The sequence below is a fragment of the Rattus rattus genome, chromosome 3 (assembly GCF_011064425.1).
Source record: "Rattus rattus isolate New Zealand chromosome 3, Rrattus_CSIRO_v1, whole genome shotgun sequence".
NCBI classification, from domain to species: domain Eukaryota; kingdom Metazoa; phylum Chordata; class Mammalia; order Rodentia; family Muridae; genus Rattus; species Rattus rattus.
Window position 1 is genome coordinate 125,195,641 of NC_046156.1, and position 17,275 is coordinate 125,212,915.

Consider the following 17,275-nt stretch of genomic DNA (forward strand, 5'->3'; position numbering starts at 1 on the left):
AAACATGATTCCCTCAAGTACAGAATAGTTGATAGCTACTATCTGTTAAACTGAATTCAAATGACTCAGAACCATAACTGAGATGAAGCCTAGATTGAGGTTTATGTTTGCATTATTGAAAAGGGACAGATTTGAGCAATGCAGGAGTGGACCTCGGTCCTATTCCTACCAAGAAGCTATCTGCAACTGATGCCCACTGGCAATGGGAAAGATCAACTTTTTCCAATGGAGTCTCACTGGCTATATCAACCCACACTTCAGGGGAACGTCCATGCTTAGAAATAGTTAGCCAACACAAAGTGAACTCGATAGTATTTCTGGGGATTTTCTGCTTCATTTTACTTGTTTTGACAATTTTTGTCTAAAATTAGTCTTTTGCTTATTTATTTAAATTTTTTGTTTTTAATGGGGTTTTCATGGGGAGGTGTTTCTGGGATTCTCTCTCTCTCTTTTTCTCCTCTCCAAGACAGGGTTTCTCTGTGTAGCCCTGGCTATTCTGGAACTTGCTCTGCAGACCAGGCTGGCCTCAAACTCAAGAGATCTGCCTGCCTCTGCCTCCTGAGATTAAAGGTGTGGGACACCACCACTCAGGTCCTTCTGGAGGTTTGTTTTTTGTTTTTATATTTATTTGTTTTAAAAAGAGAGAAAGGAAAAGTTGGGTAAATAGGGAGGTGGGGAGAAGCTGGGAGAAATTGTGGGACGAAAAAAATAACTAAAATATGTTGTATGAAAAAAATTTTAATAAAAAAGACAAATTTGAAACCAAAAGATAAAGTAGTGAGAGAATATTAAGGGGACAGGGCTTAAGCATTATCAGAGTTCTTTGCTTATTTTTGTGTTCTTGAGTATATGGGGGAAGAGTGTATGTGTGTATGTGCGCCTTGCATTATGGGGAGCTACAGACAGTTCTGAATTACTGTGTGGATGCAGGGAATTGAATCCAGGTCCTCTGCAAGAACAAATGCACTTAACGGCTGAGCCATCTCTCCACCCCTCACAGTCATTCTTAGAAGATTCCTAAGGACTAGCTTTCTAGTTTAACTGTCGTCATCATACAGTAAATTAAAACAAAAGTCTCAGTAAACCTGGTTATGGTGGCACATACACATGTAATTCCAGCACCTGAGGAAGGTCGTCCTTGGCTACATATTAAGTGAGAGGCCAGCCTGGGCTATACAACACCCTGTCTCTAAAAATTAATTAATTAATAATTAATAAAAATAAGATCCTAACAACACCCTAGTAGGGCTGAAGAGCTGGTTCAGACGGTTAAGTGCACTTGGCTGTTTTTGCAAAGGACCTGGGTCTGATGCCCAGCACACACACACAAACCTCCAAACCCAGTCCCAGGGCATCAGATGCCCTTTTCAGCTTTCCAGGGACTGAGCACATACCATGGCATAATGCACATATACCAGCTATCTATACATAAGAAATTTGGGGGCCGGAGAGATGGCTCAGTGGTTAAGAGCACTGACTGCTCTTCCAGAGGTCCTGAGTTCAAATCCCAGCAACCACCCGGTACCTCACAACCACCTGTAATGAGAGCTGATGCCCTCTTCTGGTGCGTCTGAAGACAGCGACCATGTACTTATAGATAATAAATAAATGTTTTTTTTAAAAAGACATTTTAAGTTAATTCTTTCAATTCTCAGTAGCTGTTATTCGTCTGCACCATTTTCCTTACTAACCCTAGTAACAGAAGTTAGTTCAGTAACAGATTAGTCCACTTAAGGAAATAAAGTGACAAACAAAAGCAACTTCTCACAGCTTCACAAAAATCTTTCTCTTTCCACAGAAAACTGCTCTAAAATTTGGGGGTGTAGAATATAATTTATTCAGTTTCCTATGTCAATAAATCGATAAAGTACATTTTTTTTTTTTTGCCAAACTTTCTCATCCTTTCCCTCCAATATTACGATCTTATGCCATTTATGTTGTGGTTTCACCCACTAAGAAATCTATACTTTAATAATGTCAAGCCTCTAAGGTCGATTCTAAGGGCTTCCATGTTGTTACAAACTAAAACCCCAGTAGCTGCCACCCCAGGATCAGAAACCCACATGAGATTTTACTAGTTCCCTCCTTCCTTGACTGTGTTTTTCTCCTGCGAAATAAAAGTTGAACCAACTGTCATTCCCACCTTTGACAAGGCTAAAATGAGAACATTTACTTTTCTTTCTAAAACAAACAAACAAACAAACAAACAAACAGGGTAACACTATGTAGCTCAGGTTGGCTTCAAGCAGAGTCAGGAGTCTCCAGCCCACCACACCTGAATTAACATCTCCAATTTACAAGGTTAAACAGTGAAAGGAAAAACAGGACCACAAACTTCTTTCATTAGAAGCTGAATCATATATTTTTATACTTTTCTGCTCTTCTTTCCATTTCCTTCCAATCAGCAAACCACAGTATCATATGGTACCTGCTCAATGTTGCACATGATTAGCAGCAAGGTAAAAATCATGATGTTTTTTATGCTATTCTGTCATAACACTTTCGCACTGTGTGCCGATGACATCCAAGACACCACCGTAAACCCTGATCTTTCAAAGTCTTATTCTGCTCAGCTGTGCTCTCAAAGCCAAAGGCGGCGACGACAAGTAGTACTGACTAACCAAAAATGGTCAGAGAACCTAGACATTAATTCTAAACATTGGTGAGTGCAACTGGCCAAACCACCGCTTTACATTTCGAGGCCTGGTTACAAAAGAACACTTTCGGGGAGTGCACGGGCTTGGCAGGGAAATACTTACCGCGTTCAGCTCTGACACGCCAGAGGCCTACTCGGGACCTGAAGTTTCAAGTCGCTAACTGAGCATAGCATCACAGCGCTACACAAGAATGCGGCCCTCCAGGGAGGGAGGCTCGCCGCCGCAGCCCGAGCCCGGAGGGAGACTGCAAGGAAAGGCCGGAGCGGGGGCGGGGAAAGGGCTGCTCGGCCTTGCGGGCCGCAGCCGCTGTCTGTACGCCTCCCTGCGCTTCCCCCTGCCCCCGCCGCACGGACGGACGGACAGACAGACCCGCAGGAGCCAGCGTGGAGGCCTGGCGGCGCCTGCCCTGCCTAGCACACCTCGACGGGGCCCGCGGCTGGAATGACAGCCCCGGACGAGCGCCGCAGGGCTCGCGTCCTGTAAGAGCCCGGAGGCTCGGGTCCCCTGGGTAGCTGTTCGCTTAGGACCACGCAGCCCCGGGACCGGACCGCGCAGCACGCACTCCCGAGGGGAGGCTGAGTGGACCTGCCATCCTCCTCCCCTAGCCAGGCTTCTCCACCACGCCGTGGCTCCCGCCTCTCCTCCGCCCTGCACTGCCAGCCTCGGAGCCCTAACAGCTCCCTCAGGGGGACGTGTCGCAGCCCTCACTTGCCCCCCGGTTACGACATCAGTCACCAGCAAGTCACTCACTCCGCTTCCGCCATCTTCTCTCCTCCATCACTAACACGGGGTGCGCATGCGCCTCCTCTTTCCCCTGCAAGAGCAGTGGGGCGGGATGGGGGGGGGTTAAGGTCACGTGAGGCCAGCGCCCGCCAGGCTCCCTCCCACCTCAGCTCTCTATGAGGTGGCCAGTGATTCCCTAAGTGATCCTTCCCAAGCACCCTCAATTTTTATGGCTCAGAATCTTTGTCTTAGCCCAGGGTCTGCAACAAAAATAGAAAAAGTACTGCTTAGCGCTGGAAATGTAGCAGTTGCTAGAATACTTTCAGAAGCGTGCATCAAGTCCTGGGTTCAATACCCAGTACCACATAAACCAGGTGTGGCTGGGCCTTTGGAAAGTGTAGTCAGGAGAATACAAATCCAAAGTCATCCTAGGCTATATAATGTAAAACCGAAACCGGAGCCACATTGTTATTAAGTCCCCATACCTTACAAGGGTGAGTTTCTATTTCCTAAGCCTAAGGTATCCTGAAGACCATGTTTTTCAACCTCTGCTGAATTTGTAACCCCATGATGTATACTCACTCCTTTGACTTGCTAAGCCCCTGAACACCTGCGATGACTCCCACATGGTATATATCCTTACCCTTGTATACCTCACAGCGAGCTGAGTCCCCCACTCGTCTGTCCTGGCACTATAATCACATATATGTACCTCACAGTCAGCTTTGAGCCCTGAGTGCCCACTCCCATTCTTCTGTCCTGGTGCTAACAGCCAATTATCTCAGCAACTGTTTTCTATCAATTCTAACCCTTCCCCTAAAAAAAGAGACCTCAAAAGCCAGTGAGAGGCCGCTCTCTGAAATCCCAACTTAGAGTGAGGCAGCCTTTTAGCCATTCTAAATAAAACTTGCTTAATCGTGGAAATGGTTTTTCCTTTCCCCCTCAGGTCCAACAATAGAAAGTTTAAGGCTAGCCTGGGATATGTAAGACTGTGTTTCAAAAAAAAAAAAAAAGAAAGAAAGAAAAAGAAAAGAAAAGAGAAAGCAAAATTGACTACAACTGTAAAACTTTAAAGACATGTATCCAAAATCGTCTCGATCTGAAGAGCGGATTTTGTAGACATCCATACACAGTATGGCTTTGCTTCATGGATCCAAGAAGCAAGTAAATCCGTGCTGCCCTTGACAGAAAGAGAAGTATAGCAACCATAAGCAATGCCTCCTCTTCCCTGAGATGAAGTGCACTGATCTCAGTGTCTTCGGGTTCTGTTGTTGTGATGAACACCATCCCCAGAGCAGGTCATGGGGGAAAGCGTTTATTTGGCTTACACTTCTACACAGTGCGTTATCACAGGAAGTTAGAACAGGGACTCAAGCAGGACAGGAACCTGGAGACAGAAGCTGGTACAAGGCCATGGAGGATGCTGCTTTCTGGCTTGCTCAGCCAGCTTTCTCCTAGAACCCAGGACCACCAGCCCAGGGATGGCCTCAACCATAATGGGCTGGGCCTGCCCACATTGATCGCTAATTAAGAAAATGCCTACAAACTGATACATATGGACATATTTTCTCAGTTGGGGCTCCACTCCCTCCTACCCAATGACCTTAGCCTTGTGTCAAGTTGACATAAAACTAAATAGTACAACTGACCCCTTGGCAATTTGACATAGAAACACTTCACTGTTAAGCCACAACTTTTTTCTTCCTTTTCCATCCCCGAGATCACGCATAAAGACATCACAATATAAAACATTTTATGAACTTAAAAAGTCCCGTAGTCTTTAAAATTCAAACAGTTACAAATCCAGGCTCTTTAAAATATCCAGTGTCTTAAAATCAAATGTCTCGGTTCCCCTTCCTACACGAGCTGTACAATAAAGGCTTGTCTGCAGAAGAAAAAAAAAAAATCAAATGTCTCTCAACTGTGGGCTCCTATAAAGTCAGAAATAAGTTTAAAACTTCCTTACTTCAAGAGGAAGAACCAGAGCACAATTCAAATCAAACCAAAACCAAACTCCAACTGTATAAATAATACCGTGTCCGATGTCTCAGATGCACCCACAATCTTCCGAGCTCCTCCTAATGGCCTGGCTCGAGTCTCTGGCTCCACCTTCAGCAGCAACACAACCGGGTCTTCGAGTATCCAGCTGACTCCATGGCTACTGCTGTTCTTGCCGGTCATCTCATGGTACTGCCATCTCCAAAATGCTGACATCTTCTGCCGAAGTGGGCTGTGCTTTCACCAATAGCCTTTCTGAAACTCTCTTCTCGGTGCCAAGCCTCAACTTCTCGGCTTGACCCCTTCAGACCTGAGCCTTCACCTTCTGTAGCTGCTGAGGCTACACCTTCACCAATGGCCTCTCCTGGCCTCTCCCAGTGCCATGACCCCTTCATGCCTCAAAACCCATTCCACCTGGGTGAACCCTATACTACCACGTTCATCGATCCACATGAGGTACAACCTTCGTGACCTCAGGAACACAGCTTCTGTGTGAAAGAGAAAGGGGATTTCTTAGCGTGGCTTAAAGGCTGTGGCCCAACAATGTTATCTACTAACAGAGGTTCCAAGAGTCCAGTAGTTGATCAGTCCACAAGGCTGATCACCAGTCTATACCAGAATCCCAAAGAAGTAGGCACTAATGCCAGAGAAGGAATGGTCTGGCCAGTCAGAGGACAACGCGGACAAATAGCTTCCTCTTTCCAAGTCCTTTATATGAACCTCCAGCAGGGGGTGTGGCCCAGATTAAGAGTGGGTCTTCCCACCTCAAAGTCCCAGATTAAAAGTGGGTCTTCCCACTTCAAATGACTTAATTAAGAAGAAAAAAACTCCCTCAGAGGTGTACCCAGTCACTGGGTTTTAGTTAATCCCAGATGTGGTTAAGCTGACAACCAAGAGTAGCCACCACACTCAGTAACCAAGAAACGCAGTGCTACTATAAACACACCTTAAAGCTCGATGTGGTTGCATGAGAACTACGTTTAACCTCAGGAGTTAGTATATCATTTCCCATGTGGGCTTAAAATGTCCCTTTTCGTCCTTTTCAAATCTGATAGCAATTTTTAAAAGTCATGTTGTATCTGTCTCAGGTCTACTAAAACTCCTTAAGACCCTTTGGGCAACTTTATGTACTAGTTAAGGGGAATGAATAACTGTATATTTGAGTGAATGCAGCATAAAAGGTCAGTATGTAAGTTAGACTAAAAGTGTGTGGAGTTGCCTTCTCTTACTTGAAAGGAAGGTGCTATCACAAACACTTTTACTAAATCAGATACTACAGAATGTTTCCATAGCCTGCTACCTCTCGCCTGCTCTTCGAATGATCAGCCTGTCAGTCACATGCTTCTCAGTCTTATCTTCCCCTGTACACGTGTGGGTGGCAGTACACACTGTTAGCTGTGTCTCCCCGGGCGCTGAATAACGACAGCACAGAGCATTAAAGCTGCAAGGGCACTTAGATGTCGTGGGATCCCTAGAGTGAAAGATCTGTGGTAAATGAAGAATTTCTTCGGTTACCTTCCTTGCCCCCTTCAGAGGTGCTTTTCTCGTGTGCCATGAGGTAAAATGCTCAAGAGGGTCTTGAAGACACTGTGAAGCCATGTTTCTACTCCGTCTTTTTACACGGTGTGCATTTATCATTGTGACATCCCAGAAAAGTTTTGAGCAGCGTGGCTTTAGAATGAAGCCAATTTCGGTTCTCATTCTGTTGTGCCGTCACCTGCAAACCCCTGAAATCCATTCCGCTCCACCTTCAACTACTACCCTCATCTCTGGCTCTACCACCAAGGGCACAATGGATTTGCCAAAATGCAAGGCAGTTGTCTTTTTTTTTTTTTTAAGGCTTATTTATTTTATGTGTACACTGTAGCTGTCTTCATGCACACCAGAAGAGGGCATCGGATCCCATTACAGATGGTTGCGAGCCACCATGTGGTTGCTGGGAATCGAACTCAGGACCTCTGGAAGAGCAGTCAGTGCTCTTAACTGCTGAGCCATCTCTCCAGCCCGTCAGCTGTCATTTTATACCTCCTCCCCATCACCAGCTGTGATAGCTAATTGTCCACTTGACACAATCTAAATTGTGGTCAGAGAGCTCCAGTAAGAATCGTCTACTTTAGGTTGGCCTGTGGGGTATGTCCGTTGGCTGTCTTAATTAAATTAATTGATGTGGAAGGCCCCAGTCCACCGTGGGCAGCGCCATTTCTAGGCAAGGACTCCAGAGCTACATACAAGTGGAGAAATGAAACTGAGTGCAAGCAAGCAAGCAGGTGTGTATTAATGTGGACATGGTATGACTAGCTGTTTCTTATGTTGCCTCGACTTACCCATAATGACAGACGATAACCTTGAATTGTAAGCTAAAATAAAGCCATTTCTCCATTAAGTATTTTAGCACAGCGATGGAAAGGGAACATTCACCAGCCTAGATCAGGCCACCGTTCTCGTTCTCCCAGACCGCAGGAGTCCATACCTGGCAGTCACCCTGCTTCAATCCTTGCTCCTCTGTACTCTGTTGCTCACACAGTAGCTCAAAGAAGAAACAGAAACCACAGTGTGGCACTGCCCTGTTAAGACTCAGCAAGGTATTTCTAGCCTGCTCCTTAGTCTGAGCCTTCGGTTTCACCACTGCCTTACAACTTGAATGCTTGAAGCCTCTCTTATCTCCATGTCTTCTCTCTCTCTCTCTCTCTCTCTCTCTCTCTCTCTCTCTCTCTCTCTCTCTCTCTCTGTGTGTGTGTGTGTGTGTGTGTGTGTGTGTGTGTGTGTGTGTGTGTGTGTTTCTCTCTCTCTCACTCTGTGCCAGTCAGGACCTTCACACTTCTGTCATGATATTCCACCTCACACAGGCCTGAAAGCATATGTCCCAAGTAAGCCTAGTCTAAAATCTGAAATCATGAGACACTTCCTCCTGTATAAGATAATTATCTCAGCTACTTTGTTACTGTAACAGAAAACTGGCTTAACCAGCCTATTCATTCTACAACAGATTCTAGGCCCAAAACTGGCTTAACCAGCCTATTCATTCTACAACAGATTCTAGGCCCAAGGTAGTTTTGTTAGAGCCCAGAAGCAAAGCACTCTTTGTAACAGGAATAGAATATGTTCCAGGTAACACAATATTTGGAAAAGGGGTAGCAGGGCGTGGCATTCCCATAACTCACCAAGAAGTGGAAGGACCAGAAATTCAAGGTCATCTTCAGCCAGCATGTATCAAAAAATAAAAAAATAAAGGGCTGGAGAGATGATGGCTCAGCAGTTAAGAGCACTGACTTCTCTTCCAGAGGTCCTGAGTTCAATTCCCAGCAACCACATGGTGATTTATAACCCTCTGTAATGGGATCTGATGTCCACTTCTGGTGTGTCTGAAGACAGCTACTGTGTACTCATATATACACAAATAAACAAGTCTTTAAAAAAAATAAAAATTTAAACAAACAAAAATGTCAGGCACTGACTTGTACTGAGTAAGGTTATGAAACCACATCCTCTCATGAGGTCATATGGAAACCGTTTGTCCTGGGCTACCTCTTCAGCTTTCATCTGAAGAATCAACTCTCTATTCCTCCCCCAAACGTCAGCTGATTTCTGCATCTTTCAGGAACAAATCCTAGAAGACTTTTTCTGTCACAGTCTTTTTATTCAAAAACATCTTCCAGCGTCTGCTTCTTGCTGCCTTAGACTTCCCTCTCATCAAATTTCTCACCATTCAGACACAAAGAATGCCCTCCGGTTATTCTGCCTTCACAGTTACCATCAGCTCCACCGAAATTAGCAGCTAGAAAATACTGAAGAGGCACTTTCCCCGGCAGGCCGACAACCATCACCGTGAAGGTCAAGCATGCAGTTTCAGCGGGTGTTAAGATCTAGCCCGGACACGGGCTGCTACTCCAGGACTGACTAGACCGTTTTCCGGTTTCTCAGTGCAAAATGCGAGTCTGCATTCCTTTCCCAAAGGAGTCCTCGGCAGAAAAACTGAACTGTCCTCTACAGAGGAAAACCCAAGAAAGGACGGTCGGAAGAAATTCGAAAGGATCGCTGCGCAGTTAAATTCCAGCGAGATGTCACTGGTGCATCTGTTGCTAATATAATCACCAAGAGGAATCAGAAACTAGAGTTTAGGAAACCTCAGTGAAAGCAGGGTAGAAGGGCTGTCAAGGGAGCAAAAAAGGGCTAAGCAGGCATCAAAGAAGACAGCAGTGGCTGCTGTCAGGGGCCCTACAAAGGCAGCACCTAAACAAAATACTGTGAAGCCCGTGAAAGTCTCTGTTCCCCGAGTCGGTGGAAAACGCTAATCTGGTAGATCAGTGTTTAAAATAAAGATCTGTCTCTAACTCGAAAAAAAGAAAAGACTGAAGAGGAAGAAAAGCAGCATGTGTTGAGCTCCAGTTGAGGACATGTGTCATAGCATCGAAGCCACGCAACAGTCTGCGAAATAGATCTTAGTCTTCATCTTGCAGAGGAGGGTAGTCACGATAGTAAGATTAAGTCGCCTGAACAAGGCCACACAGTTACTCAATGTTTTTTAAATTTATTTTATTATTTGTGTGTGCACGCACGCTCATGACGCGCGTGAGTGTGAGCTCACAGATGCCGCAGACTGCGTGTGGAGGTCAAGGGTTAACCCTCAGCCATCAGTTCTCTCCTACCTCTCTGGAGTCCAGGGATCAGACTCAGGCCTTGACCCACTGAGCCAGCGCAGGTTGACCCACCTTCTCCACCTATTGGCTTCTTTTGGTATTGCTTTTCAAATTCTGCACACCACCTTCTTCAGCTCTCAGCCTCTCCCAGATGGAATCAGTTGTTTCTGTGGCATTCAATATTTATAGTACTCCCCAAGTGTTTTTTATAACTGAAACATAATTCACATAACAAAAATGATTTATTTAAAGCATATGCTCAAGAATGTATATGTGAGTACATACACACTTTTATATGATCATTAACATTTTATAATCTCAAAAACTTTGTTAGCACGCCCCCACCAGTGACCCGATGGTGATTATGTACCCTTCCTCTCTCTGCCTTTCCTGCTACTCCAGGTAACAGCTAACGTGCTTTCTGTCCCTATGGAGTGCCTACTCTGGACATTTAACATAAAAAGAATAATATACCATATATATATATATATATATATATATATATATATATATATATATATAGCCTAGAGTGTCAGATCTCTTTTATGTAATGTTTTCAAGATTTGTGTACCGTTAATGTATGTCAGCCATTCATTCCTTTTTGCTACTGAATACTATTATACCGATGCACTAGATTTCTGTTTATCCTACTCATCGTTTGAAGAACATTTGGGGGTTTTGTTATTGTTTTTGTTGTACGGGAGTTTGGAAGCTTTGTATGTGAGCAAGCCGCCTTCCCACGGCCGGAATTACAGAGGGGGCCGCCATGCCTTCCTGGCATTCACAGGGGTGCAGGGAGTCCAAACTCTGGCCCTCTGGCCTGCATAGCAAGCTCCTTAATCACCGAGATATCTCCCAGCCTCAACTTTTTAAAATTGCATTTATTTATCTGTTTATTTGTGTGAACTTTCCACGTGCCTGGAGGTCAGTGGAGAGCTCGCATGACTTGATTCTGTCCTTCCACCTGAGGATCTTGGGGATCCAGTGCAGGTCCTCAGACTTGACGGTATCTTAGCCGGACAAGCCACCTCTCCCACCCTCTTCTTTTATTACACTCAAACCAGTGGGTGTGACAAGGTATTTCATCCGGATTTTACTGGCATTTCACTAATGACTAACGAATTTTCCTTTGTGTACTCATTTTTTTTTTTTTTTGAGAACTGTCTGTTCAAATCCTTTGTCCCTAAGTTTTCTTTTCTATTGGTTGGCTTTGTTGCTGTTCGTTTATCTGTTCACACCTTCATTTGTTTTTGGCTTTTTGAGGCAGTGTTTCTCTGTGTAGTCCTGGCTGTCCTAGAACTCACTCGGTAGACCAGGCTGATCTCAAACTCAGAGATCTGCCTGCCTCTGCTGGGATTAAAGGCACTCACCACCAAGCCCAGGCCTTCTTGTTTCTTTTATTTCTTATTTTTTTGGAAACATAGCTAAGAAACCATTCTCTATTTCAAGACCTCTATTTAAAGACTAACCACATTCTATCCTAAGTATTTTATAATCTTATATCTAGGTCTTTGACCTGTTTTAAGTTAATTTTTATAAACAGCTTATAAAGAGGTCTAGCTTCACTTCTCTGTGGGTGTATGGGTAGCTAATTGTCTCAGAATCATTTGTCTAAAAGCAACAGTGAAATGATTCTTTCCCCACACTGAATTACCTTGAACTTTATCACAAGCTTTTAAGCAAATATTGACAGAGCTCTGCTGCTACTTAAGCTCAAGGTTTCTGTTTTCCTACCTTGATCTCCACCTCAGGAATGTGTGTGTGTGTGTGTGTGTGTGTGTGTGTGTGTGTGTGTGTGTGTGTACGCACACCTTCAATAAATGTACTCTATGGGTAAAGGGCTGATTCAGGATTTTTATCACCAACCAACAAAGGATAGGCTGTGTGAGATGCAAGGAAGGCTTTGTACAAGGAGCGGAACATTAATTGAATTTCTCGAATCAAAGGTTCCCAGTGTGGGAGGAGGGGCACAGAATCCTATAATTCTAAACTGCTGTGGGTCCTGGAGATCATCAACCCTGCCTTCTGCTGAGGAAAAGCAAGGCGGAAAAGCCAGTAGCAGCCCTTACCCTATCACGTGTGAAATGAGGGTCCTGGCGGCCTTTGAACTTAGGTAAGGACCACTGCATTTCAAGAAGGCTTCTGGCTCTTTCGGTAGGCTCCCGATAAGGTGTTTGATAAGGAGTTTTTATGTTAGTCCGGATGAACGTCTCTCTTCTAAATGAAACAGACTGCTTCTGTTTCAGGCCACACATACCTATCTTCTGAGATTACTTATCAAAGAGTTCGCTGTTTCGTTTTCTGTTTTATTTCTCTACCCTAGCTGTGCGTAGTTACCTCCCCCCTTTCCACACAGATGAACAGGTGGCGGCTTGGTGTTGGTCGACTGCTTGGCACTGTTACATAATCTCAACTGTTGTTCTGATGTGTGACCTTTCCAAAGGGACTGCATCCACTGGGGACAGATACATTGTTTCTCAGTTTATTAAAAGAAAGGTGTATCTTTGACAGAGGACTAATGCGCAAAATGAATAAGGAACTCAAGAAGTTAGACACCAACAACCCAATGGGGTGGTTAAATAATGGGGTAGAGAGTTAAACAGAGACTTCTCAACAGAGGAATCTCGATTGGCCAAGAAGTACTTAAAGAAATGTTCAAAGTCTTTAGTCTTAGGGAAATCCACATCAAAACAACTCTGAGGTCCATCTTATGCCCATCAGAATGGCTAAGATCAAAAACTCAAGTGACAGCCCATGCTGGCGAGGATGTGGGGCAAGGGCAACACTCCTCCATTGCCGGTGAGAATGCAAACTTGTTCAGCCACTTTGGAAATCGTCTGGTGGTTTCTCAGAAAACTGGGAATAGTTCTACCTCAAGATGCAGTTATACCCAGATTGGGAAAAGATCTTTACCAATCCTACAACAGATAGACGCCTTATATCCAAAATATACAAAGAACTCAAGAAGTTAGACCGCAGGGAGACAAATAACCCTATTAAAAAATAGGGTTCAGAGCTAAACAAAGAATTCACAGCTGAGGAATGCCGAGTGGATGAGAAACACCTAAAGAAATGTTCAACATCTTTAGTCATAAGGGAAATGCAAATCAAAACAACCCTGAGATTTCACCTCACACCAGTGAGAATGGCTAAGATCAAACACTCAGGTGACAGCAAATGCTGGCGAGGATGCGGAGAAAGAGGAACACTCCTCCATTGTTGGTGGAATTGCAGACTGGTACAACCATTCTGGAAATCAGTCTGGAGGTTCCTCAGAAAATTGGACATTGAACTACCTGAGAACCCAGCTATACCTCTCTTGGGCATATACCCAAAAGATGCCCCAACATATAACAAAGACACGTGCTCCACTATGTTCATAGCAGCCTTATTTATAATAGCCAGAAGCTGGAAAGAACCCAGATGCCCTTCAACAGAGGAATGGATACAGAAAATGTGGTACATCTACACAATGGAATATTACTCAGCTATCAAAAGCAATGACTTTATGAAATTCATAGGCAAATGGATGGAACTGGAAAATATCATCCTGAGTGAGGTAACCCAATCACAGAAAAACACACATGGTATGCACTCATTGATAAGTGGCTATTAGCCCAAATGCTTGAATTACCTAGATGCACAGAACACATGAAACTCAAGAAGGATGACCAAAATGCGAATGCTTCACTCCTTCTTTAAAAGGGGAACAAGAATACCCTTGGCAGGGAATAGGGAGGCAAAGTTTAGAACAGAGACTGAAGGAACACCCATTCTGAGCCTGCCCCACATGTGGCCCATACATATATAGCCACCCAATTAGATAAGATGGATGAAGCAAAGAAGTGCAGGCAGACAGGAATTGGATGTAGATCTCTCCTGAGAGACACAGCCAGAATACAGCAAATACAGAGGCGAATGCCAGCAGCAAACCACTGAACTGAGAATGGGACCCCCGTTGAAGGAATCAGAGAAAGGACTGGAAGAACTTGAAGGGGCTCGAGACCCCATATGAACAACAATGCCAACCAAGCAGAGCTTCCAGGGACTAAGCCACTACCCAAAGACTATACATGGACTGACCCAGGGCTCCAACCTCATAGGTAGCAATGAATAGCCTAGTAAGGGCACCAGTGGAAGGGGAAGCCCTTGGTCCTGCCAAGACTGAACCCCCAGTGAACGTGATTGTTGGGGGGAAGGCGGTAATGGGGGGAGGATGGGGAGGGGAACACCCATATAGAAGGGGAGGGGGAGGAGTTGGGGGATGTTGGCCTGGAAACCGGGAAGGGGAATAACAATTGAAATGTAAATAAGAAATACTCAAGTTAATAAAGATTAAAAAAAAAAAGATTCAGTTATACCATGCCTGGGCATATACACAAAAGATATTCTGCCATCCCACAAAGTCACTTGCTCAGTTATGTTCTTAGCAGCTGTATTCATAATAGCCAGAAACCAGAAACAACCTAGATGTCCCTCAACTGAAGAATGGATAAAGAAAAGGTGGTACATGTATGCAATGGAATACTATTCAGCTATTTAAAAAACAAAGACACCATGAATTTTGTAGGCAAATGGATGGACTTGAGAATATCATCCTGAGTGAGGTAACCCAGTCCCTAAAGGACATGCATGGTATGTACTCATAAGTGGATATGAGCCATAAAGCACAGGATGCCCATGATACACTCCACAGACCCAAAGAAGCTAAACAAGAAGGAGGGCACAAGCCAGGATGCTTGAATCTCACTTGGAAAGGAGAATAAAATGTCACAGGAGGCAGATGGAGGGAGGGAACTGGATGGGAGAGGAGAATGGGGAGTTCAGGATCAGGTGTGGGAAGACAGAAGAGATGGCCGGATGGCCCTGAGAATGAATGGAAATCTGCAACTGACAGGGGTGGGGAAATGGGAGCATCTCCAGGACAAGACACTTAGGAGAAGGAAGGCACCCAAGAATCAGTGGGAGGACCTTAGCTGTGATTCACAGTAATGACACTTGAAGAGGCCACCCCTGTAGCTAGGCAGGACCCCAATAGAGCAACAGAGACACTAACCCATCCATAAAACTTTCAACCCAAAACTCATCCTGTCTACAAGAAATTCAGAGATGGGGATGAAACAGAGACTGAGGGAACAGCCAAATAATAACGGCCCAGTCTTGAGACCCATCCCATGGGCAAGCACCAATCTCTGACACTATTAATGATACTCTGTTATTCTTGTAGACAGGAGCCTAGCACCGTTGTTTTCTGAGAGGCTCCACCCACCAACTAACTCAGACAGATGAGGACTCCCACAGCCAAATAATGGATGAAGATTAGGGACTCCTATGGAAGAATAGGAGGAAGGACTGCAGGCCCCAAAGGGGATAGGCACTCCACAGAAGACCAACAGAGCCAACTAACTTCAACCCTTGGACTCTCAGAGAGAGTCTAAGGCTATAGACCATGGTAAACATTGCATAAGCAAGGCCCTGAGTTCAATCCCCAGCACAGGAAAGAAAGGAAGAAAGAAGGGAAGAAAGGTAAGGGAAGCGAAGGTAAGGGAAGCGAAGGGAAGGGAAGGGAAGGAAAGGGAGCTACCATTTCTTTCGTACCCTAGCATAGAGAAAACTTCTAAGTTCTTCCTTAAACAGGCTTGTTTTCTGATTTCAGAAGCCAAGTAAAGTCTCAATTTTAAATTTATGCCACTTTTATTTATTTTCTTCTTTTGTTTGTTGTTGTTTGTTTTTTTTTTCCCAGGGCTGGGGATCGAACCCAGTTGTTTGTTGTTTTTTAAAGACATGGTTTCTTCGTGTAGCCCTGGCTGTCCTGTCTGTAGACCAGGCTAGCCTCCAACCCAGACATTAGCCTGTCTTTACCTCCTGAGTGCTGGAACTAAAGGCCTGTGAAGCCACACCCCGCTTTATTGTTATTTCTTTTCATTATTTGGTTTCTGTTTTCAAAACCCTGAGGATAAGAGCTTATGTATTTAACTGTGTTTAAATTGTATCGAAGAACGAAAACCCACTATTGTATAAAAGATCAGCCATCTGGCAGCACTGGACTTTATAGAGGATCTTTTAAAAAAAAAAAAATCCCTCCAACCGTAATGTGTAGACCAGCAAATTAGCATCACATGAAACTGGTTTGAAATGGAGACTCTGAGACCCAAGTCTAAACCCTCTAAGCTGAGATGCATACTAACGTTGAAGAAGTGACCTAAATAATACAAAATAACTTTCGGCTTTGTTTGAAAGACTCCAAACAACAGGCTGGGAGACAGCTCAGACAATAAAGTAGTTGTTTTGCAAGCATGCGGGCCTGAGTTCAATACTCAGCACCAATATGAGAAAGTTGTAATTCTAATTCTGGGAAAACAGAAACCATCAGATCCCTGGGGTTTACAGGACAGCTAGCCCAGGCAAGTTCCAGTTCAGAGGGAAACTGTCTCCAGGAGGAAAGGTTGAAGGCTGGCCGGAGGAGGAGCTCTTGAGGGCATCCTCTTACCTCCCTGTGCACAGGAACAACCTCACACACACGTGGATATGCAGACTCTGCATGAGGTAAAGTGAGTTAGGTAAATTCTCCCGTCTCAGTGGGATTTGCCTGAGGACCGAATTTCCTGACACACCCAGTCCACTATCCCACAGAAAAGGGCTGTCAGCTCTCTCTTCTAGTCAACATTTTAAATTGGCTTAAAAAGGCCTGGTGAAAGGTCGCAGCCAAGCCTGACCACCTGAGTTGGATCTCCACAATCCTCAAGGTGGGAGGAGAGAACTGACTCCCACAGCCTGGTCCTCTGATCTCCACGTGCACACAGGAGTCAGCCCTGAGGAATGAGAACAGGAGAGCTCTCCCTGGTGGTGTGAGCATAGGAGGGGCTGGCGGCTGGAGCTCAGCTGCTTCCCAGGGACAGATCCAGGGCTCTCTGTTGGCCCACCCCAACATTTTACCCCATCTGTGAACTGCTGGAGCTCCTGAAGGAGTCTGTCTTGCAGATCCAAAACTGTAGGATCTGCATGGCACAGGGCAACAATAGGATATCCGAGAGGAGTCACAGAATCCCAGTGAAGATCCAGTATTGAGAGCATAGCAGAAGCCAGAGGCTTCATACCAGACCAATGACTCATTCCAACGAACATTTGCAAGTAAAGCTATTTGGGCAAAAGGGTGTGCTGTGGGACACACTGTGACACACCACAGCTTCCATGGTGAGATCTTGTCTGTTTGACTGATTATTATTATTATTATTATTATTATTATTATTATTATTACTT

The 17,275-nt window shown here is 44.7% G+C and overlaps 1 protein-coding gene and 1 pseudogene across 3 annotated transcripts in view; one reads left to right on the plus strand and one right to left on the minus strand.

Annotated features, from left to right (window-relative positions):
- Phc3 (polyhomeotic homolog 3) overlaps positions 1-3,454 on the minus strand; it is a 65,522-nt gene extending 62,068 nt beyond the window's left edge. For all 3 annotated transcript variants that reach the window (XM_032898565.1, XM_032898563.1, XM_032898564.1), the window contains exon 1: positions 3,408-3,454. In XM_032898565.1, the coding sequence (XP_032754456.1) occupies positions 3,408-3,421 (14 nt within the window). In that variant the 5' untranslated portion in view covers positions 3,422-3,454. The remainder of the gene's footprint in view (positions 1-3,407) is intronic.
- Positions 3,455-7,707: 4,253 nt separating this feature from the next.
- Positions 7,708-9,670, plus strand: LOC116895930 (annotated as a pseudogene).
- The last annotated feature ends 7,605 nt before the right edge of the window (positions 9,671-17,275 follow it).